At 45.1% G+C, this 22,866-nt stretch overlaps 1 protein-coding gene across 1 annotated transcript in view; it reads right to left on the reverse strand.

The window, feature by feature from the left end:
• Positions 1-22,866, reverse strand: part of STK10 (serine/threonine kinase 10) — a 127,693-nt gene that overhangs the window by 15,731 nt on the left and 89,096 nt on the right. Inside the window, exons 10-15 of the mRNA XM_020992307.2 lie at positions 19,718-19,848; positions 16,145-16,268; positions 14,751-14,930; positions 6,655-6,747; positions 5,378-5,507; positions 1,558-1,682 (exon numbers count right to left, since the gene is read on the reverse strand). Coding sequence (XP_020847966.1) covers positions 1,558-1,682; positions 5,378-5,507; positions 6,655-6,747; positions 14,751-14,930; positions 16,145-16,268; positions 19,718-19,848 — 783 coding nt within the window. The remainder of the gene's footprint in view (positions 1-1,557; positions 1,683-5,377; positions 5,508-6,654; positions 6,748-14,750; positions 14,931-16,144; positions 16,269-19,717; positions 19,849-22,866) is intronic.

Raw genomic sequence — 22,866 nt, forward strand, 5'->3', positions numbered from 1 at the left:
TCAAGCAAAGGTTCTCCACACATTCCATGTTACTATGAAAAGAAAAGCAGGTGCGCCTGTCCAGGGGCGGGGTGTCCCCCTAATGCCAACAGCCAAGGCCACAGCTGAAGCCCAAAGCAGTATTTAAGAGGAGGATGTTAGACTAGGGGTGGGTCTATGGAGCTGGGTGGAGGCCTTTTTTCTTTCCTTGCACAGTCTTTGCTCTAACCTCTACATCACTTTCAAAAAACAGAATAATATGATCACAGATTTAAAGCTGGTCATTGTGTAGAATCATTTCATTTAGCAGATCATAGGATCACTGTGCTTTGCATACATTAAGAGCTTAATCGATGCCCTTCCTTTCTTCCTTTCCACCTCCCTTCCTCCTTTCTTTCCTTCCTCCTTTCTTTCCTTCCTCCCTTGTTTCCTTCCTCCCTCCCTCCCTGCCTTCCTCTTTCTCCCTTGTTTCCTCCCTCCCTCCCTCCCTGCCTTCCTCCCTTGTTTCCTCCCTCCCTCCCTCCCTGCCTTCCTCCCTTCTCTCCCAAATCAACCCTGCAGGTGCCAAGAGCTTTGACAGTTGCATCTACTCCAAAGTCACCTAATCTGAGCTCCCCACTTTATGGTTGACAAAACTGAGGTCCACGAGCAGCTGGGTGGCGCAGTGGATAGAGCTCCAGCCTTGGGAGCCAGGAGGACCTGAGTTCAAATGCAGCTCAGATACTTGACACGTACTAGCTGTGTGACCCTAGGCAAGTCACTTAACCCAAACTGCCTCACCAAAAAGCAAAAAACAAAACAAAAAACAAAAAGAACCCAAGGCCCAAAGTCTTACAGGTATTAAGTGCAAGAATCAGAATTTGAACTCGGGTCCTGTGACTCCAAACCCAGCACTCTTTCACACTGTACCATGCTAGAGGTCGTGAAGTACACCGGCAGCAGGTTACTATCCTCTAACCCTCTCAAAGCCACCTTCATTCCATATTAACAACAAGAATAAATGAGTAATCAAAGGAGATGATATTTGCAAAGTGCTTAGCACAGTGCCTGGCACATAGCAGGTGCCAAATAAATGCTTACTCCCCTCCCCTCCCCTTCTCTAATAATAGCTGATATTTGATAGAGTGCTCTAAGGTTTACAAAGCACTGTGTATATTCTGTCTCATTTGAGACTAACAGCTCTGTAGGCACCATAGGAATTATCCTCCTCATTTTACAGAAGAGGAAAGTGGATGGGCTGGCACAGTGGAAAAAGTGGTTTTGGAGTCAAAGAATCTGGGTTCAAATCCCGCCTTTGCTGTGTGACCTTGAGCAAGCCATTTACTCTGTCCAGGCCCTAGTTTCCTCATCTGTAAAGTGAAGGTGGTGGTGGCCTAGATGACCTTATCTCTAAGATCACTTCCATCGCTATGATCCACCTTCACCACGGTCACGCGGGCGTTATGGGGATGGAGCTAGGATTTGAACCAGTTCTCTCCCGACTCGGAGTCTAGCACCCATGAGTTCCAGATGGGCAGTCACCCGGATGCTACTCTCCCGCCCCCGTCTCTCAGTCACCTGAAGAGGAAGCTCTCCTACCTTCTCGTGCTTTCGGAGCAGTTCATGCCTTTGGAGGAAATACTGGTCCTTCAGCTGCTGCTTGACAAGCTGGTGTCTTTCTTGTAGGTGATGCTCTTCAAGCTCCCAGAGGGAGGCCTCCCGGTCTAAGGAGAACAAATCAACCCCAGAGAAGATAAACCAATCAGGACAAAGGACAAGAAGAGCTGAGGGCAAGTCCGAGATGTCTTCCCCACCCCCCCCACACCACTTTTAGTCTTCAGGAAACCCAGTCTGTTCATTCACCTCCATCAAGCCCCTCTATGACTCTTGAAACAAGTGGTCACCGAGCTTCCCTGGAGGTTCTCAACCAGAGGCTGAATGACAACTTGACACTATGCTAGAGAGGGCTCTCTGCAGCCACAGAAGGAAGCAGTGAGGTGGCGCGGTGCAGAATGCTCTGGAGTAGGAGTCAGGAAGACCTGAGTTCAAATCCCACCCCAGATGCTTACCAGGTATGTCACCTTGGCAAGTCACTTTAGCGCTGTCTGACTCAGTTTCTTCCTCTATAAAATGGAGATAATAATACCACCTACTTCACAAGGCTGTTGTGAGGGTCAAAGCACTTCACATACACTGTGACATTTGAACTTCGCAACAACCATGTCAGGCAAATATTTCGAGTTACTGTGCTCACAATCTTACAGACCAGTCAGTAAGCATTTACTGAACACTGCCCATGTGCCAGGCACTATGCTAATCATAATAGCTAGTATTTATATGGCGCTTTAAGATTTGCAGATAGCTTTATAGATATTTCATTTTATTTCAAAACAGCCCTGAGAAGTAGATGGTATCATTACCCCCATTTTACAGATGAGAAAATTGAGGCACCCAGCCGTGTCTGGGTGAGTGAGTGGGTAAGTCTTGCCTCGTGTCACACACCTAGTAAGTGTCTGAGGATGGACTTGAAAAGAGCTCCTCTCTAGATGTGAGCCTGTTACTAACTCAGAGGGGTTGGACTAGAAGGCTTCTGAGATCTCTCCCAGCTCTGAGATTTCATCACGTCTGTTGACTCACTGTTTGACAGAAAAGAGGACCTCAAGCACTTGGTACTTCTTGAGAACCATATCTGCAGCACTGTTTATTTGTAATTTCATTTCTGGCTTTTATTTTCAGTGCTTAGCACAGTGCTAACACAGAGCAGGCTTTAATAAGTGCTTGTTTGAACAAAATGAATGCAGCCAACATTAGAAGGAAAGCAGGAAAGTGGGGGCAGGGCAGGGGGAATTTTACAGCAAGTTTCTCTGAAAAAGGCCTCATTTCTCAACTATATAGAGAACTGAGTCAAATTTATAAGAATATAAGTCACACCCCAATTGATAAATGGTCAAAGAATATGAACAGGCAGTCTTCAGAAGAAGAAATTAAAGCTATCAATAGTCATTTAGAAAAATGCTCTAAAGCTCTACTGATTAGAGAAATGCAAATTAAAAAAAACTGTGAGGTACCACCTCACACCTATTAGATTGGCTAACATGACAGAAGAAGAAAATGATAAATGTTGGAGGGGATATGGGAAAACTGGGACACTAATGCACTGTTGGTGGAGTTGTGAGCTGATTCAACCGTTTTGGAGAGCAATTTTTTTTTGGGGGGGTGGGGTTAGGCAATAGGGTTATGACTTGCCCAGGGTCACACAGCTAGTAAGTGTTATGTGTCTGAGGCCGGATTTGAACTCAGTTCCTCCTGACTCCAAGGCCAGAGCTCTATCCACTGCGCTACCTACCTGCCCCATTCGGAGAGCAATTTGGAATTATTCCCAAAGGGCTCAGAACTGTGCGTACCCTTTAATCCAGCAATGCCACTACTAGGTCTATATCCCAAGGAGATCAAAGAAAAAGGAAAAGACTTACATGTTCAAAAATATTTATAGCAACTCTACTTGTAGTGGCAAAGAATTGGAAAATGAGAGGATCCCCATCAATTGGAGAATGGCTGAACAAGTTGTGGTATATGATGGGATAGAATACTACTGCACTATAAGAAATGACAAGCAAGATGGTTTAAAAAAAAAACCCTGGGAAGACTTACATGACCTGATGCCAAGTGAAGTAAGCAGAAACAGAAGAACATTGTATACAGTAACAGTAATAATGTACAATGATCAACTGTGAATGACTTAGCCATTCTCAGCCACACAAAGACCTAAGACAATTCCAAAGGACTTCTGATGGAAAATGCTATCCACCTCCAGACAAAGAATTGGTGGAGTCCGAATGCAGATCAAAACTTTTTTTTTAACTTTATTTCGTGAGTGTGTGTGTGTGTGTGTGTGTGTGTGTGTGTGTGTGTGTGTGTTTCATGGAGGGGAAGGGGGTCCACATTTTATTTTGCAACATGGATAACATGGAAATGTTTTGCATGACTGCAGATGTATAATCTATATCGAATGGCCTGCCTTCTCAAGGAGCAGGGAGAGCAAAGAGGAAGAAAGAGAATATGAAATTCAAAATTTAAAAAAAGCAAAATGTTTAAAAAAATTTTCCTATGTAATTGAGAAAAAATAAAATTAAAAACAGATATAATTTGGGGATAAATGCTTGTTGATTGACTGACTGATTGCCCAGGCTGGGTTTTCAAAGATGTGGGGGTTTTTTTGCTCCTTCTAGCAGTTTCCTTGAGCAACAGAGGGAGGTAGGGAAAAGATCACTGGATTTTGTCTCAGAAGACCTAATCCTGCCACTTGCTACCTCTGTGGCCTGTGCAGTTTATAGACCTCTAGCATTGGAGTTAGGAGGACCCAAGTTCGAATCCAACCTCAGACACTTGACACTTACTAGCTGTGTGACCCTTGGCAAGTCACTTAACCCCAATTGTCTCACCAATAAAAAAAAAAGAGGGAATTGGACTAGATGATCTCTAAGGTTATTTATGGCTCTAAAATTCTATGAATATATGCCTATGGGACACAGTTCTATTTCATTGACTGAGGAAATGGGATGAAGTAATGAATGAATGAATGAATGATCCTAAGACTGACATATATACACATACATATATATATATACACACACACATATATATACACATATATACATATACATTATATATATACATATGTACATATATACACACACATATATACACATATATACATATACATATATATCTCTATATAGATATAGATATAGATACAGATACAGATACAGATATAGATATAGATATAGATATAGATATAGATATAGATATAGATATAGATATAGATATAGATATAGATATAGATATAGATATAGATGGGACGACCTCACATCTGCCACCTCGTCCTTTCTTGCCCTCTAAACTCCACAGCCTGACCAAAGTCTAACACTTTATCTACGGCAAATCTCAATTAAGTCGTGCTTCAGGGTGTCTACAGAACGATGATATTTGGTGTTCAGAATGACGGCCCTGAGGCGCTACAAGATCCTGAAGTCTTTCTGAATCAAAGGAAGATTAATTATAAATCCAGCCTAGCTGAAGCACTGTATTTCATTATTTCCTAATTCGATGAAAATTGGTAAGCCGTGTATAGAGGATCTCGCCTTACACACATGTGATCTATCTAGTAAACCTTTATTCACCAAAACAGCTGCTCCACCAGAACGTCCCCTCGGTGCCAGATAGACAGGGTGCTGTACGTGACTACCACTCCCTGGCCACTGATAAAACTCACTTCTTGCAGTTCATCTCAATTAGGTTTCAATGGTTTGTAGTCATAAGACATCCAGATGATCCGAACTTGGTGGTTCTTTCTTCTCAAGGGCACTTCCTGTGCATCCAGGATGTGGCCCGAACCCAAACACCTTTCCTTTCTACCCACCTCGAAGAAGCTCTTGCTTCCTATTCAGGCATTCCCTCTCTTTGTCACAGATCTCCCGTCTATTTTCAGCTGTGATCCTTTTCATAGCTAACTCCAAGTCTCCCTTCTGTTTAGCAACAAACTCTTTGTCCTGCAAGGATGAGAGAAGGAGATCAAGCATATACATCACCAGCAACACACGTAGCGACACACTTGGTCACTCTCTGCCCCAAACCGACCAGTACTCTGTCTCTGATTTAGGCATGGAGGCACAGGCTGTGGGCATGGCTACTCTCTCTGGCACCAATCTCAATGGTCAGAGACGGACCCCCACCCCCAAATAAAACATTAGGGTTCTGTCATTCCTGAACTTATCTCTCATGAGCTCATTCCATTGCTTTAGTAGAATGGAAGATCCCTGAGGGCAGGCACTATCATTTTTTTTTTGTCTCTGTATTCTTAGCTTTTAGTATAATGCTAGGCAAATGCTTGCTGCATTGAACTGAATTGAATCCAGTATGTCTCACGTCTTAGAATATTTGGTTCCTCAAGTTTCCTGCAGCACTATGCCCTTTTGCTTTTGCTAAAAACGACTTCTAGACTCCAAAAGGAAGTTTGGGGCCCTCCTCTCAGCCCTCCAATAAGAGGGCTGCCTTGAGCCTGGTACGAAACAGCAGAGATAGCATGTAGATGAAAGATAATTCTTCTTACCACACAGGTTTCCTAGAATGGGATAGGCCTAGGAATACTTCTCCCTCTTAACCCAAGTCTAAGACTGGCCATTCATTCCACCAATATTGACTGAGCATCTGTTACATACAAGGCATTATGCTGGGCATCCTTGGGAGATATAAAGGTTCATAAAACACAGCTCTAGGCCTCTAGGAGTTGACAATCAAATACTCCGGCCCAGTCAGACACCTCATAGGAGAAAATAAGGGGGAAAAAATTAAGTAAGAAAATAAGGGACTGAAGCAAGTGTTAGGATGCTAATAGCTTAGGGACAACCCACACCTTCTGAACCTTACATAGGAGCTCTTCCTCCTTAACCCAAACCTGGCAAAATTCCTCTCCTTATTCCTGCTCCAAGTTCCCATCTCTTTCCCTTCTTCCCTCCCTCCTTTTCTTCCCTTGGCCTGCCAGCAGGTCTGGAGCTGATTCTTTCTCCCCAAGTCCCCACTAGCCGGGCCTCAATCCTGCAACGGGAAACTGCGGCATTGCCAGGTGCAAAGGCTGAAAACCAGAGACCCTGCAGAACTGTAACACGGTGACCTTGCGCGTAGGTCGGCCCCGCTCACCAGAATCTGTTTTTGCTGCGTGTGCTCCTCCATCTTCTGCTTCATGCTCTCTTTCCGTTGCTGTCGAGGCAGTTTCTCCACCTCATTCTTCACCTGCAGGAAAGATGACAATGAGCTTTCAGTAAGATAAGCTAGTCTTGTCCGCTTCCCTAAGGAAATCTGTTCCAGGTAAGGAAACTCCCTTGACTAAAGCAGATCGGCAGCTGCCCTATTGCTAAGTCTCATCGCAATGACCACATGAGGTAGGCAGTACAAACATTATCATCCCCATTTTAAAGATCAGGCAAACTCATATTTGATGAGAACCACCAAGTCCTGATCATCTGCCTCAGAAAGGCTGAAAAACTCACTCATGGTCACACAGCCAGTAAATATGAGAACCAGGATTTGAACCCAGATCTTTCCTGACTCCAAACTCGGTGTTCTTTCTGTAACCACACACCACTTCACTTCACAGTTGATTGCTGAGGAATGAATGACAGGAGACTTGCCCAAACACACAAATGACTTTCCATATCCCCTTTGTGAAGGGCTTCCCTTGTCTCCAGTTTTGTAGGACAGTACAAGTTTGGGTCAGTCGATCAAAAAATGAGTATTAAGGGCCTCACCTTGTGCCAGGCACTGTGTTAGATACTGGAGATACAGTAACAAAACTGAACAGTCTCTACCTTCAAGAAACTTAAATTTTATCAAAGAAAAAAAATAGCCAAAAAAATTTCTTTGTAAATAAAAAACAAAGCCAACACGGACACATACAACTCTATACCAAACAGATAGAAAATAAAGAGAATTTGGGGGGGGGGGTGCTGGTAGCAGCGGAGGAGGGGGGGTCTGAAAAGACCTCAAAGTAGGAAATGTCACTTGAACTGAGTTTTGAAGGAAGCTCGAGATTCTAAGAGATAGAGGGAAGGAGGGAGGGTATTCTAGGCATGGGGTGAGGAAATGGATGGCATGTGTGAGCTCAGGGCAAGGAGAAGGTCCACTTAGCAGGATCACAGAGCACATTTAGGGGAGTAGGGAAGGGGGATGGAATAAGCATTTAAACAGCACCTGCTATGTGCCAGGCCCTGTTAAGTGCTTTTTACAAACATTATTTCATTTGAGAGTAATCTCAAATTATCTCAATTGGGAGTAACATATAATAAACCTGGGAAAAAAAGGTCAGAGGCAGATTATGAACAAACATAAACAGCAAACAGGGGTTTTGTCCAAGAAGAAATCACCCGAGCTTGCTAAGTGGAAGAGGGGCACAGTCAGACCTGTGTTTAGGAATCACTTTAGCAGCTTGTGGGGGATGGCTTCTGTCCTTGAGTGGTCATTCCCAGAAGTCTTCAGTTATCTAGAAAGCTTGAAGAATCTGGGCGCCAAAGACCACTACGATGAAGGGGGCCGTGGCTACTTGGCCTGCCATGTAACGTCCAGGATTCAGCAACCACCCTACTCACCCCTCTACCCTTCGGAAGGTCATCTGCCCCTGGCTGCTGCTGCTGCTGCTGCTTCTCATTTTGAGGCTTAGTGACGCTTTCGTGTGTTGTGTGTGTGTGTGTGTGTGTGTGTGTGTCTTCATACCGTGGTCACTTCCAAAATACAGCCCTCTCCCTTGTAACAGATGGGTCACTTAAGCAAACCAGGCCTACATGTGGACTATGTTGGACATCATCTGCCTCGTTCTACTCCCATAGTCTTCCCATTTCATACCCGGCTCTCGACCAAGATACTTCTGAGCTCCTTCAGACCAGTTCCGGGGACTTCTACGAGGCCTAGCACAGGGCCTGGTACATAGGAGGTGCTTAATAAACGCTTCTTTACTTCTTTCCTTCCTTTCTACTAAGCCTTCAAAGCCTTCTCTTCTCCTTAGGGGTCAGAGGGGCACCATTGCTTTCCTAGGTCCCTGAAGGTGGTAGTTGGGAGAAAAGCCAGCATCCCCTGGCCACTCCTTCAACGTGTTTATAGAAAGACCAAAGAAAGAAGAATGTTCCCCAGGGAAGGCCTGAGTGGCTGTTCACATGCGTGCACATGTGTGTGAGTGCAGTAAGAGACAAATCATTCCCCTAATCACCACTGCCCATGCTAAGTGCAGCCTTCAGCCTCTCTTCCCTCCCTCTGCTCCCGGAGAGCCGTCGCCCACAGTATCTCCACACTGCGTGGGGCTCAGCCACAGGTCTTTCAGGAGCCCCTGTCAGACCGGGCTGCCCTAAACCCCTCTGGCTACAGGTGGAGCTATTAGGTACATGTAAAGAAGCATCTTCAAATTTCAAAATCCCCGCATTGTCTCAACATTCATTGCCCAACCTAAGAGGTTGGTCACACTGGACCAACTCCACTTCTGGGCTCTTGCCCATAGGGACACCTCTCCCTACTCAGGTGCTGTCTACCCTCACCCAACACTGCTGGCAACCTGACACCATTGCCTGCTCCCCCCACCCACCAATCCAGTTCCCCCAGGGCTGCTACAAGAGGAATAAGGGAAATAATAGAGAGAGCATTGTTAGGGAATAGTAGCAGGAACCAGATGGAGTCTTGCACCTGCCAGCTCTCACATGATAGCCTTTCTTTTTTTTTTTTTTGCTTTGTCATTCATAACACTTTATTTTTTTAAATCTTATTTAATATTTCATTTTTTCCCCAATTACACATAAAAACAATTTTAACATTCTTTTTTTTTCACATTTTGAGTTCCAAAATCTCTCTCCCTCCCCTCCCCGCCTCCCCTGCCCACCTTATTGAGAAGGCAAACAATTTGACATAGGTTATACATGTTTAGTCATGCAAATACATTTCCATGCAAGTCAATCTGTGAAAGAAAACAGACACACAAGACACAAAAAAAAAATAAAGGAAAAGTATTTTTGATCTGCATTCAGGCTCTACCCAGCTCTTTCTCTGGAGATGGACAGCATACGTCCTTTCATCAAATGTCCAATAGAATTGTCTTGGATCGTTGTATTGCTGAGAATAGCTAAGCTATCCATAGTGGATCATCGTACCATGTCGCTGTTACTGTGCACAATGTTCTGGTTCTGCTCATTTCACTTTGATCAGTTCATGTAAGTCTTTTCATGTTTTTCTGACAGCATCCTACTCATCGTTTCTTAAAGCACAAAAGTATTCCATCACAATCACATACAACACCTTTTCCAGCCACTCCTCAACTGATGCACATGCCTTCAATTTCCAATTCTTTTGCCACCACAAAAACAGCTGCTATAAATATTTTTGTACATATAGGTCCTTTTCCTTTTTGTTTTTTAATCTCTCTGGGATACAGACCCAGAAGTGGTATTGCTTGGTCAAAGGGTATGCATGGTTTTATAGCCCTCTGGGCAGAATTCCCAATTGCTTCCCTGGTCACCAAGAGCGTTTTAATTTTCCCACCTCTCCAACGTTTGTCATTTTCCTTTTGTGTTGTATTAAGCAATCTGACAGGTGTGAGGCAGTAGCTTAGAGTTTTAATTTGCATTTCTCTCATCAATAGTGATTAAGCATTTTTTTCATATGACTATAGACAGCTTTGATTACTTTACATGATAGCCCTCCTAAACAAAAGTAACGCAACTGCCCCATCAACAGGCAGGCATGCACTCACATTCCTTTTCTAGGAGAAGTGGTGAATTGGCACCGAGTCATCTCACCTAATCCACCCACACTCTAAGTCTGTAAGATGATTGGCTGGGGCTGAGGTACAGGAGTGGTCAGCTGTTATGCCACGGTTAGGGAACCTGAGGCCTTCTAGGTCCTTGGGTGTGGCCTTCTGACCAAGTCCAAGTTATACAGAACCAATCCTTTTATTAAAGGGATTTGTTCTGTGAAGTTTGGATTCAAAGGGCAGCACTTGAGGACCTAGAGGGCCACACATGGCCTTGAGGCCACAGGCTCCCCACCCCGGTGCAATCCTCTCACTAGTTCTCAATGCTGTTTCCTAAGGATTCTTCCTGCCTTGGTCTCCCCCATAACCTTGGCACCAGGCACAGCAGCCTGTAGCCACAGGACAGCCTGAGCATACCTAACTCAGATCTCATGAGCACTGGACTGTATCCAATGAACTACTGACAGAAGTAATGGAACCAGGAAAGGAATTTTAGAGGGCATGGGTGTGATGGCAGCAGGGGAGGGTCCACGTGGGTGACAAGTGATATTGTTTGATACTGCGTGACTCTAGAGATCCCCTAACAGGATCACAGGATTGAGAGATGAAAAAGACTTTGGAAATCACCCAGTGTCCCCTTCCCCTACACACACACACACACACACACACACACACACACACACACACACACACACACACATACACACTTTACAGCAAGGAAACTGAAACTCAGGGAATGTGTGAGGCAGTGGGAAAAAGCACTAGCTTTAGAACCAGTGGTCCTGGGTTCAAATCCCAGTTCTTCTACTTGTAACACGCATGACTATGGACATGTCAATCTGAACCTCAGTTCCCTCTTTTTACGAGTTGGATTCGGTGGACTCTAAGGTTTTAGCTCTAAAGCTTTGATCCTATGAATTCTTCTGAATATGAACTTAATTTGTTCCTTGACGGGCTCCAAAAGCCACTGCTGATGGCAGGACAATGATTCATGGCCCCCAGAGCTAAAGCCAGAATGGATCTCAGAGAAAACCTGAAGCCCAGGGAAGATACAGGGCTTGGCTAAGGTTATATAAGTAGTAGGACAGGAGGTGGGATTGGAATCCAGACCTTCCAATTCCAATGCCTGCTCTACCTGTGTGTTTAAATCTAAGGCCCTAAGCCCAATACTACATACAGTGAACCATGGTGTCCCCACACAAGTAAACTTCAGTGTAATTGCCCTGTTCTACCTGTGCATTTGAATCTAAGGCCCTAAATTCAATGCCAAGTACAACGGACCATGGTCTCGGGACCCCCCCCCAAACTCCAAAGTACATGCCCTGTTCCACCTGTGCATCCCTAAACCCAGTACCAAGTACAATGGACCACAGTGTCTACACTAGTAAATTCCAAAGTAATTGCACCACTATACCTGTGTATCTAAATTTAAAGCCCTAAACCCAGCACCAAGAACCACAGACCATAGTCCCCCTACACAAGTAAACTACACTAACTCCTTCCCTGTCCCAAGATACCATGTGGCTAGGCTCTGGGGACCAAAATGGGGGACGCAGGGTTGGCAGACAGTAGCAGAATGTAGGCTGGGGAACTGCCAACAGCAGGACTCTGAGATGATGGGATATATGAGAAAGACCAAAAGGAAGGGCCTTCTCTGAGCCTCCTCTCCAGCCAGCTGGACAGCTCTATGACAAGGGCTCAGCAGCCCCAGGGCCGAATCTTTCTCTCCCAGAGGAGAGCTCTGGAGGTTGCAGACTTCCTCTTGTATTCGGAGGCTGGAGAGGATTTTCTTCTTCCTTACTCCCATTTTATAAATACCAGTCTCAAATTAATTACATCACTATTCATAGGAAGGAGGTAGTTAGCATATTTAGAAAGGGGATTTAAGCACCCCTACCAACTGGCCTGGTAACAAAAAGCCAAGGCAAGCCCAGCTGATCACTTCGCCAAAATCAAACATCACTCTGATCAGCAAACCAACTCTAAGGAAGGTAGCTGCCAGCAAGTGAACAAATAAACCGAGAACAGAAATGTCAGCGCAGGTCTTCACACTGATACAGACTTCACTGAGTAACAGAGGCAGGATCAGAGAATGGTGAAAAACAAAAAACACCGCACCAGGAGACAAAGGGCCTCAGCTCAAATCCTGACTCCGCCATTTACTATCAGTGTGATCTCAGGAAGACCCTTTGCCCCACTCTGGGCCTCAGTCTCCTTATCTGTAAAATGAGGATGGATGTGCAGGCAGAAAGAACTATAATACCTGGTGGGCATCTGTCGCCAGGTTAAGTCAGCAAACATTTATAAGCATTTACTGTGCCAGGCACTGTGCCAAGTGCTGGGGATAAGGGCAGCTAGGTGGCGCAGTGGGTAGAGCACTGACCCTGAAGTCAGGAGGACCCAAGTTCAAATCCAGCCTCAGACCAAACACTTGACACTTACTATCTGTGTGACCCTGGGCAAGTCACTTAACCCCAATTGCCTAAAAAAAATTAAAAATAAAAAAAGGGAGGGAAACCAAGTGCTGGGGATGCAAAGAAGGACCAAAACAGCCCCTGCCTTCAAGGAGCTTGCATTCTAATGGGGGAGACAATATGCAAACAACTAGCTACGTAGGAGATAAATACAGGGTATGTGGAGGTACTCTCTGAGGGAAGGCACAGGCAGGGAGTGGGGTTGGGAAGAAGGTGGGGTTTCAACTGAGACTTGAAGGAAGCCAGGAAGCTAGGGGAACCAGAAGGTGGTGAGAAAGGAGAGCACTCCAGGCATGGAGAATCACCAACAAAAAGGCATGGGAATCCGGGACGGAGTAAAGTGGGTGAGGAACACAAAGGAGGCCAGTGTGGCTGGATCGCAGAGTCCATGGAAGGCAGGACAGTAGAAGAAGACTGGAAGAAGGGGCCAAGTGGCAAAGGGCTTTGAAGCTGAACAAAAGAGTTATATTTGATCCCGGAGGTAAAAGAGAATGACCAGAGTTCACTCTACTGTGTTGCCTTATCTCATACTCAGATAATTTGGGTTCTCAGAAAACAGTGGCTTTCTTTATCCCAGACTTCAGCATCTGGTTACCTCTGCCCACCTCAGTATGAAAAAGTACAGTGCCTAAAGTGTGGGTTCTTAGCTTTTTCTGTGTCACAGACCTGTTTAGCAGTCTGGTGAAGCCTGTGGTCCTCTTTTCAAATAATGTTTTCCTGCCTGCATTCATAATCGAAGGAAATGCTAAACTTTAGTTACGGGTTAATGAACATATAGATGTAATTTATTTTTCTCATTCAAGTATCCAGACCCTGTGAAATCTATCCAAGAATTCTGTAGACCTCGGGTTAAGAGTCCTTACCCTGACAGCTGAAGAGAGGTGCCATTAAGAAGAAGCCTTTTTTATTTTTTAAGTTTTATTTTAAGTTTATTTTATTTTAAGTTCATTATTCTTGCTGACTTTCTGCCCTGTTGAAGGAGTGTCCATACTAGGTAACCACTCCGGTCGGTTTCCAACCTCTGCTTCTGCAGAAGCTGGGGATTTATGGTGCATGGCAGAATCAGAGGGATTCCCAAAAGGGTCACTAGTAAGAAAACAAGCTGGAGAAGAACTTGTCTTAATGGACGGGATCACCTGCCATCTTGAATCGATCTTTGTTGCTCGTCCATTCTTTACAATAGGAGCTTCTGAAATTGGATGTGGTCATGATTCACAGTCATCTGCCTCAGGATCCAGGGACCACAGATCTAAAGTTGGAAGGGACCTTAAACGGTCATCTCCTCCAACCCCCTCGTTTTACAATGAGGAAACTGAAGCCCACAGAGGCCATATAAGGTCACAGAGGTGGGAGTTGAATATAGATCCTCTTAATCCAGATCCAGGGCTCTCTATGCAGTATTACGTAGCCTCTGTAATTGTGACCCACCTTTCTTCACCCCAGCAGTATAACTATGGTGAGGCCAGTACGGCACTGAATCGAAGGGAAGCAAAAGAGGAAGGAAAGGCATGAGCATTAACAGAGTGCCCACTGTGTACCAACCACTGTGCTATGTGCTTCTTATAAGTTTAACTTCATTTGCTTCTCTCCACAACCCTGAGAGGCAGATACTATTGTTGTTATCCCTATTTTTATAGTTGAGGAAACTGAGGCAGACAGAGGTTAAGTGACTTGCCCAGAGTCATACAGCTAAGAAATAGGTGAGCCTGGATTTTAATTCAGGTCTTCCCAACTCCAGGCCCAACACTCTCTCCACCATGTGTATCCCCCTCTAGACCATCACATACTCCCCATCTCATTCCCACAGCTTAAGACTTGAGCACCTTTCACCCTTCAAAACCCATTCCCAAAATGCATTCAAATCCCAAACCCAAAAACCACTCGAACCCCAAGGGAGCAGCCCTTCTCCACTAGACTGCACCTTGTGGCATGTCTGAAGGAGGCAGGGGGAGAGAGAACAGGCAGGTCAGCAATCTGAAGACCGCCCGTGCACCTGGGAGCCTGACCTAGGACCAGGAATCTGCCCCTGACTCTACCTCCTTCTTCTTCATCTTGAGCTGCTCCTGGAACTGGGCGTACTCCCGCTCCTGCTCAGTCCGGATCCTCTTCGCCTCCTCCCGCCGGCGGAGCGAATGCTCCTGCTCCATCTTCTCCACCTGCTGCTTCTGCTGCCGTTCCAGGTTCTCCAGTTCTGTGTCATAGAATTTCTTCTTGGCCTGGGCAGAGAGAGAGAAGGACAACCCCACAGTTTACCGGACTCTTCGACCACTTTATAACAGGCTTATAAGCTATGCTGACTTAGACCTGGGTTCAAGTCATGGCTCTCTCTCCAGGAAACACTCATGGGACAAGAAGTTAGCCCTCCCAGTTCTCCTGAGCTGTGTCCTGGCACAACCCTGGCCCCACCCTGACCCCCCACCCCGGCTTCTGTCCTCATCAACTCCAAAAGAGGAGAAGGGAGGCCTGGCATTGGTTTCCATTTTCAGCAGGAAAGGGAAAAGACTAAAAGAGAAGTCAACAATGTTTCCAGGGTGGTAGGCCAAGGCTTCCTTTATTTACTCCCTCATACAAAGTTTAAGCCCATAAAGAAGGGTAAGTATCCTTGGGAGGAGCAATCAGCATCCTCATACTGGGGCCCATCAGGAGGAGGGGTCAGCCACGCCTCGGATGGGAACAGCCACTAGATTATCAGCTCTAATTTTGTCCATCAAACATGGTGTGGTGGAAAGAACCTTATACCTGGAGTCAGAGGACTGGGTTAAATTCCACTTTTGCTTCTTACAACCTGTGATGACCTTAAGCTTAACCTCTCTGGGCCTCTTTTTCTTCATTTGTAAAATTAGAAGGTTGGCCTGGATGACCTCCATGGTGACTTCCAGCTTTAAATCTATACTCCTATGATCCTTTCAGTCTAGAAAACTTTTGCCAAGAGTTTCCTATTCAAATACAAATATCCCTGGGGAAAGTCATACCCTTATCAAATAAGTCATTATTTCTGAGAATAAACACTTTTCTTTCAGTTATTCATTCATTAAATACATCTGCGTACATGTACGTACATGGAGAAGAAGGGAGGGAGGGAGACGGGGAGAGAAGGAAGGAGGAGAGAGGGGGAGGAGAGAGGGAGAAGGAAGAGGTGGAGGAATTAACTGAGAACGGGACACAGGAGAGTGGCCTACATGCTGGAAAAATACTGGCATAAAAATACATTTGAAGAGGCTGCCCATGTCTCACAGCGCTGGTATCACTGTAGATGATCATCTTTGGTCTAATGCGACCTTCTGTTCTTTTCAGACCAAAGGTTAATGTTCTCCCGGTCCCTGCAGTGGTCCAGGAAATGCTGCTTTCATGCTCTGGGCTGTCCTACCAGTTTTTTCAATTGGACTGTTTCTAAGGAAAGATAAAGTTAGCGAACCCTTTCCCCACTCACATTTATTTCTTGCTCAAAGCGTCTCTGCATCTGGTCCAGCTGCAGCTCATGTTTGCTGGTCAGCTGGGTCTGGTTACGGTGCTCCTCCTTCTGGAGCAGACGCAACTCTCGGAGCTCTTGGCGCCTGAAGGGTTGAAACAGGAAGGAAGGAGAAAAGGAAGGGAAAGAAAGGAAAGGAAAAGAGGAAAGGAAGAAAAGAGGGAGGAAAGGAAGACAGGAAGAAGGAGGGGAGGGAAGAAGACAGGGAGAGAAGGAAGGAGAGAGTAGGGAAAGAAAGGAGGGAGGGAGAAAAGAAAGGAGGGAAGAAGACAGGGAAGAAAAGAAGGGAGAAAGGAGGCATTTATTAAGTACTTACTATGCTAAACACTGCCCTAAGCATGGCAACCAAAGTCATCCAATTGGCCCTATGTGGGACAAGCCTGGTAGGTGATTTACTTTTCACACACACAGGGAAAGCCTGAACTAACATGGTAAGATGCAGAAACTGAATTACATTGGGCATTGAAAGCCTGGTGTGGTAGAAAGAACAATGGATGGAGGGCGGGAAAATCTGAGTGTCAGCTCTGCCACTAAAGTGACCTTACCTCTCTGGACGTGTCTCTTTACTTTTAAAATTAAGATAGAAGGTGCAAGTAAATGGGATCTTCAGGCTCATTTTCTGCTTTGCCTTTCTATGATTCTGGGAATCTTGTTGAAGGAGTCTGCTTCATAAGGGGCATTTTTTGGTAATTGAATAAAGCTGACTGAATTAGATGCAGGTTAACTCCCTCCAGGGGAATGGTTTATAAATGCTCTAGTCCTGATAAACTCTCACAGAGACTTAATCCTGTCTCCTCTTCACAATGCCTTGGTTGCTCTCACCAAGTTAATTCAGCCTCCAGGATCTACCTCAAAGTTCCAACCTCCTTTTTCCACATGCCAAGGCTCTGCAATTTACAACGTTTACTAACCTCAGGATGCCTTCCAACCAGTGGCTGAGAAGAGACCCCACACTTAACCCATCTCCAATCTGGATGTAACTTTCAAAGGCAGGTTCTAGAGTTTCTAGACTCACCAAGCTTGCCAGTTGAGTCTAGATGCCAACCTTCTCTTCTGTCTAAGAAGAGGAACCTGTGGTGGCCCAAAAGTGGGAAAGGCAAGATACCAACGTCAACTAACCTAATTTCCCTGCAGGGGATGGGCACGACGTGTTTGGAAGAACGGATGAAAGGCAATGAATCTACGAGTAGAGATGAGAAATCCAGAGGTGTCCCTATATCTCCGTCTTTAAAACAACAGCAAAATCATACTGTCCAGGGTCCAGGCATTGGAAAGAACACTTAATAAGGGAAGCTAAGAAGGGTTTAGCCACATTTCAAGACCAGTACCGACCACCAGTATTACAACTACAGGCACCCAAATGTCACAGGAGGCTGATTTCCCCTCTCCCTGTTCCCCTCTCCCCCCTCCCTTTTCCCCTCTCCCCTCCCCTCCTCTTCTTTTCTCCTCCTCCTCCTCCTCCTCCTCTTCTTCTTCTCCTTCTCCTTCTTCTCTCTCTCTCTCCCTCCCTCTTTCTCTCTTTCCCTTTCTCTCACTCTCTCTCCCTCTCCCTCTCTCTCTCTCCCTCTCTCCCCTTCTCTCCCTCTCTCTCTTCCTCTTTCTCCCTCTTTCAGCTCTACCTCAGACCCTAGCTACTCAATGCCCTTCATAATTTAAGGGAAATTCAACCTCACAGACCACAAGCAAGCAGAAAAAAAAGAAAAAAAGAAAGAAAAAGGACTCCTTATTAACAAGCGCCCTGCTCTTCACCTCAGTGAAATCTCATCCATATTACCTGAGCAGAACACAACTTCTCTGTTCATGCAGAGGAGCTCAGCCCAGTTCTGAGGCCAAAGGGCACTCGCTAAATAAGACATCACAGAGCTGGAATTCCAGCTTATGAAATCTGAGCTACTATTGGGTGGCGGTAACATTAACAGGGGATATAGGATAAATTGAGCTCTTTAAAGTACTACTGAAAAGGTGTTTCCTTCCCCCTACAGAGCCTGAGCCCATCCCAAGGGACCAGCTGAACAGAAAACAGCCTAATCCAAAGAAGGCTTTGCCTAGTAGGTGGGACTCCAGGAGGTTTTTACTGGGAAGCAGATATCTATCCAGAATTAACTCCCAAGTCTCTGTAGCTGATGGAGAACTCTAATATACACAGTTCAATTTGTCTTTGAAATGAGTCTTGTATTTATGTAAACTGTAGTATACCTTCTTCCTTTTCCCCCACCAAGCAGAGGCACATTCCCATCACCCCCTTGCCGAAAGGCTCTTTACTAGGCTCTCTTAGATTTTTTCTGAGTGATCACTTCCACTCCCTGAACTTCAAGGATCACCACCAGATGGAAGACTTTTAAATCTCTCTCCAAAACCAACCCTAACCCCTCCTTAGTGGAAAAAGTGAGAGATTTGGACTCAGGAGAGGCCTAAATTTGAATTCTGCCTCTGACAGGTACCAACTGTGTAGCTATAGACAAACCATTTACCCTCTCAGAGCTTCAATTTCTTTATCTGTAAAATGGGAATGATAATAGTACCTACTTTGCAGCGTTTGGGAGAGAATCAAAGGAGACAAATGTCAGCTCCTCCTCCTCTTCCTCTCCCCCCAGCAGCAGGTCCACTTTTCCTATAGCCTACAAAAATCTCTAGCTGGATGCCCCACTGGCTTCTCAAATTCAACATGTCTAAAGCTGACCTACCCTCTTTCCATCCCCAACTATCTTCTTCTGACTTCCCTGTTTCTGCTGATGGTTCTATCATTCTTCTAGTCACCTAAGCTTCAAACCCCAGGTTCTCTTTGATTCCTTATCCCCCATATTCGATCCATTACCAAGGCTCATCATTCTATCTCTATAATGTCACTCAAATCCATTCTCTTTGTGGTTATTATTACTGCTGATAACAATAACAGCTCACAATTACACAGTGCTCTAAGATTTACAAAGCACTTTTTGGCAGCTAGGTGGTACAGTAGACAGAGTACCAGGCCTGGAGTCAGACAGACCTGAGTTCAGATCTGGCCTCAGATATTTACTAGCTGTGTGGCCCTGGACAAGTCACTTAACTTCTGTCTGCCTCAGTTTTATCAACTGCAAAATGAAGATAATAACACTTGCCTCCCAGGGCTGTTGTAAGGATTAAATGGGATAATACAAAGCACTTGGCACAGTGCCTGGCACCTGGGGGGCACTTTAATAAGTGTTTGTACCCTTTCCCTTTCATACATACTTCTTCTCACTTGGTCTTCACAGAAACCCTGTGAGGTAGGTAAATAATTATCCTGATTTTATAAATAATGGAATGAAGGCTCAAAGAAGTTAAAGGAACCATCTAGCATCACATCGCTAGAAAGTGTCTAAGACAGGTTCCGGTCCCAGGCCCCCGCCACTGCCTCTTCTCAGTCTGATGCTCGAAGCTGAACCTCTGGGGTGACTTCAGAAGGCAACCCAAATTGCCCCGTCTTTATCCCAATCCTTTCTCTCTAAAGAAGAAATAATCCAACTATGCTCCACGGCTGCTGCACCAATTGAAAAAACGCTGTCTGCTTGCCTGAGAAATCTCATCTCTTCATCCTTCTTCTCGTCTTCACTGATGATCTTGGACGTGGTGATGCTGACCTCCACGCCGTCCACAACAAACTTTCGGGTACGCTTCAGGGTTCTGTTGTGCAGCCTGGATTCCTGGCCAGAGAAAGAATGAAAAGCAAAACTTACAAATTCAGCTAAGAACAAAAGAACCATACCCTGAATTCCTAACACAAACCCTTATGCTTTTTATTCCAAGAATAAATGTTTATTGACTTGTGGTGAACTGCCTCATCTTCCAGCCAACTCAGTATTCCATCGCTTACATGGGTGCAAAGAAATCATTTTTAAGGTCATAGTTCTCTTCCTTAATGTTAACTTCAAAAGTTAAGAGATCCTCTGCCCTCCACAAATATTCCTAGTTTGCCTTGGCAACTCAGGCTTAAAACCTGATTTCCTGTCCATGTCCTTTCTTCTAGTACTTATATCTGTTTTGTCACGGAGCCTATTTGAGTCTGCCTTTGAAAGGTGTCCTGTCGTGTTCTCTTTCTTTCCAATTTTCTTGCCACCATCCTATTCCATGCTCTGTTCCCTACTCTGGGCTGCCCCAGAATGTGAACAAAGTCACCGATGTTAGTCCTGGAAATTTATCTAGTCCAACCTTGTCACTTTACAGGTGAGGAAACTGAGGCTCAGAGAAATGAAGTGACTTGTCCAAGTCCACTCAGCTAATATGTGAGACCCAAGTCCAACGCTCTTTTCATTTATACCACATCAACATCTGGATTAACGCAACAACCTTCTTGAGTATAGTCTCTCTTTATTCTAATCTCCGCAAACCAATAGCAGGCTAATGGCACATGCTTTTACCACATCATTCCTTTGCTCAAAAGACTATGATGATGCTTTATTGCCCACTATATCATGTTTAGATGTTTCTCCATGGGTTTCTGGACCCACCATCATCTGGCCCGACCCTGCCTCTCCAATTTTATTTTCCAGTGCAACCCAACATAGAAACTCTAGCTCTAATCAGATCTAATCAAATCTTATCAGCTGTATGACCACCCTTAGGCAAGTCATTTAACCTTCTTTGCCTCAGCTTCCTCATCTGTAAAAGGATCTGGAGAAGGAAATGGCAAACCCCTCCAGCATCTTTACCTAGAAAACTCTAAATGGGGCCACAGAGAGTCAGCCACAACTGAAGAGATTCAATAACAACTTGATTCCCTAACTCCCTCCTCACAGAAACTATTCCAAACCTCTTGTCTCTTCAAGCTACCGATCTCTTTCAACTGAGGATCTCACCTTTTAATTAAAAGAAGAAGAAGAAGAAGAAGGAGAAGCAAACAGTGCTCATTGATTCTTCCATGCTGTACGTCTCCCTAATCTATTATCCATCCTTTAGAATCCGGCTCAAGTCCCACATTGTCCATGAACATGCTGACCTTATTTTTCAAACCAAAAATTAGGACATACAGTTTAATAAAAGGTACCCCCTCTGTGAAGCTTCAAAAAAAAAAAAGTGTTTTTTCTTTTCTTAAAATCAGGTCACCATGTCCATATATTCTTCCTTGACTATCCTAAATCCTCATTAGGGTCCAGGGCCTGGACATAACTCCACACTTAGTTATATAATGTCTTGTATTATTTAGTGGTTATCACCAAAAGCAAGGGATAACTAATGAACACCCACATGCTTCCTTAGTGTATTCACAGAATCAGGGAAGGAGACCCTGTCCCCACCCCCGGCGGGGGAGGGGGGGTGGACTAATTTCTCTCCACTGAACCAAAAGGAGCAGTAGGCTGAGAGATGCAGGACAGGAGCAGGCTTGGAAGGGCTGTGACCGATGCCATCGGCAGCCATGCCCACGTTGAGGAGAGCACTGTTCGGCGGCGGTTTCATTGTGGCGATCTTGCTCATCCATATAAAGTGCAATCTTTTTGAGGCAAGGGCCAGCAGGGTCGTATGCTGCCTCTGCCTTCCCAGCATAGAGCCAGTGCCGCTCAATTGGCTGTTGATTGCAGATGTCCTCTATGATTTTAAAGTCATATTTCCAGTCAACTAGCATTTATTAAGTACCTGCTAGATGCCAGGCACTGCGCTAAGGATACAAAAATAGGCAAAAATCAGTTCATGCTTTCTAGGAGCTCCCAGTCTAACGGAGGATACACCACGCAAGCAGCTGTGTACAAATAAGATCTACGCAGGACAAATTCCGAGTGGTGCCAGAGGGAAGGAACTAACGTTAAAGAGGGCTGGGAAAGGCTTCTTGCAGCCCATGGCACGTTGGCCATAGAATATAAATGTGCTATATGCCATGTGAAGGTTTTTTCCCCTATTTTTCTTGAACTTAAGATTTTTAAGGAAATAGGGATGGTTCCCTGATTCTAATATGTTGGAACTTGGCAGAAAGATCTGTGCTTGCCCCCTCCATTCAATTTCGAAAAGCACAGTGCTAGGTGCTGAAGATACCTAGAGACAAACAAAAAGATGATCCCTGCTTTCAAGGAGCCTACATACTAATTAAAGAATACTAGGAGTGCCCAGATAAATGAATACAAGATAACAAGAAGAGGGAGAGAACACAAACAGCCAGAGGCATAAAGAAGGTCCTATTCAGGAAGGTGGCATTTGAGCTGAATCTTGAAGGAAGAAAAGAGACCTGTCAGAGGAGGGGATGCATTCCAGGCAGGGGTGATCACTTATGGGATGGCATAAAGCGGGAGACGGAATGCCAAGTTGGGGAAACAACAAGTGAGACTAGTTGGTTTTATTTTTAAGTTTTTAGGTAATTGGGGTTAAGCGACTTGCCCAGGGTCATACAGCTAGTAAGTGTCAAATGTTTGGTCTGAGGCCGGATTTGGAACTCAGGCCCTCCTGACTTCAGGGCCGGTGCTCTATCCACTGCGCCACCTAGCTGCCCCCAAGTGAGACTAGTTTGGCTGAAATACAGAATGTGTGAATGGAAGTATAGGAAGTAAGTCTAGAAAGATAAGGTGGAGCCGGATGGTATTACATGTGACGAATGCTCAGCTTTGGATTGCGTGTTTCAGCACTGAAGATCCTTGACAAAGGTAGTGTTGTGGTCAGGCATGGGCTTTGGGAGGATTATTTTGGCCAGGGTGCAGAAGATGGATTGGAAAGGAGATGTGAGGCCCCTCAAGTTTTTA

Source organism: Phascolarctos cinereus, unplaced genomic scaffold (genome assembly GCF_003287225.1).
Source record: "Phascolarctos cinereus isolate Bilbo 61053 unplaced genomic scaffold, phaCin_HiC Scaffold_2;HRSCAF=192, whole genome shotgun sequence".
Taxonomy (NCBI): Eukaryota; Metazoa; Chordata; class Mammalia; order Diprotodontia; family Phascolarctidae; genus Phascolarctos; species Phascolarctos cinereus.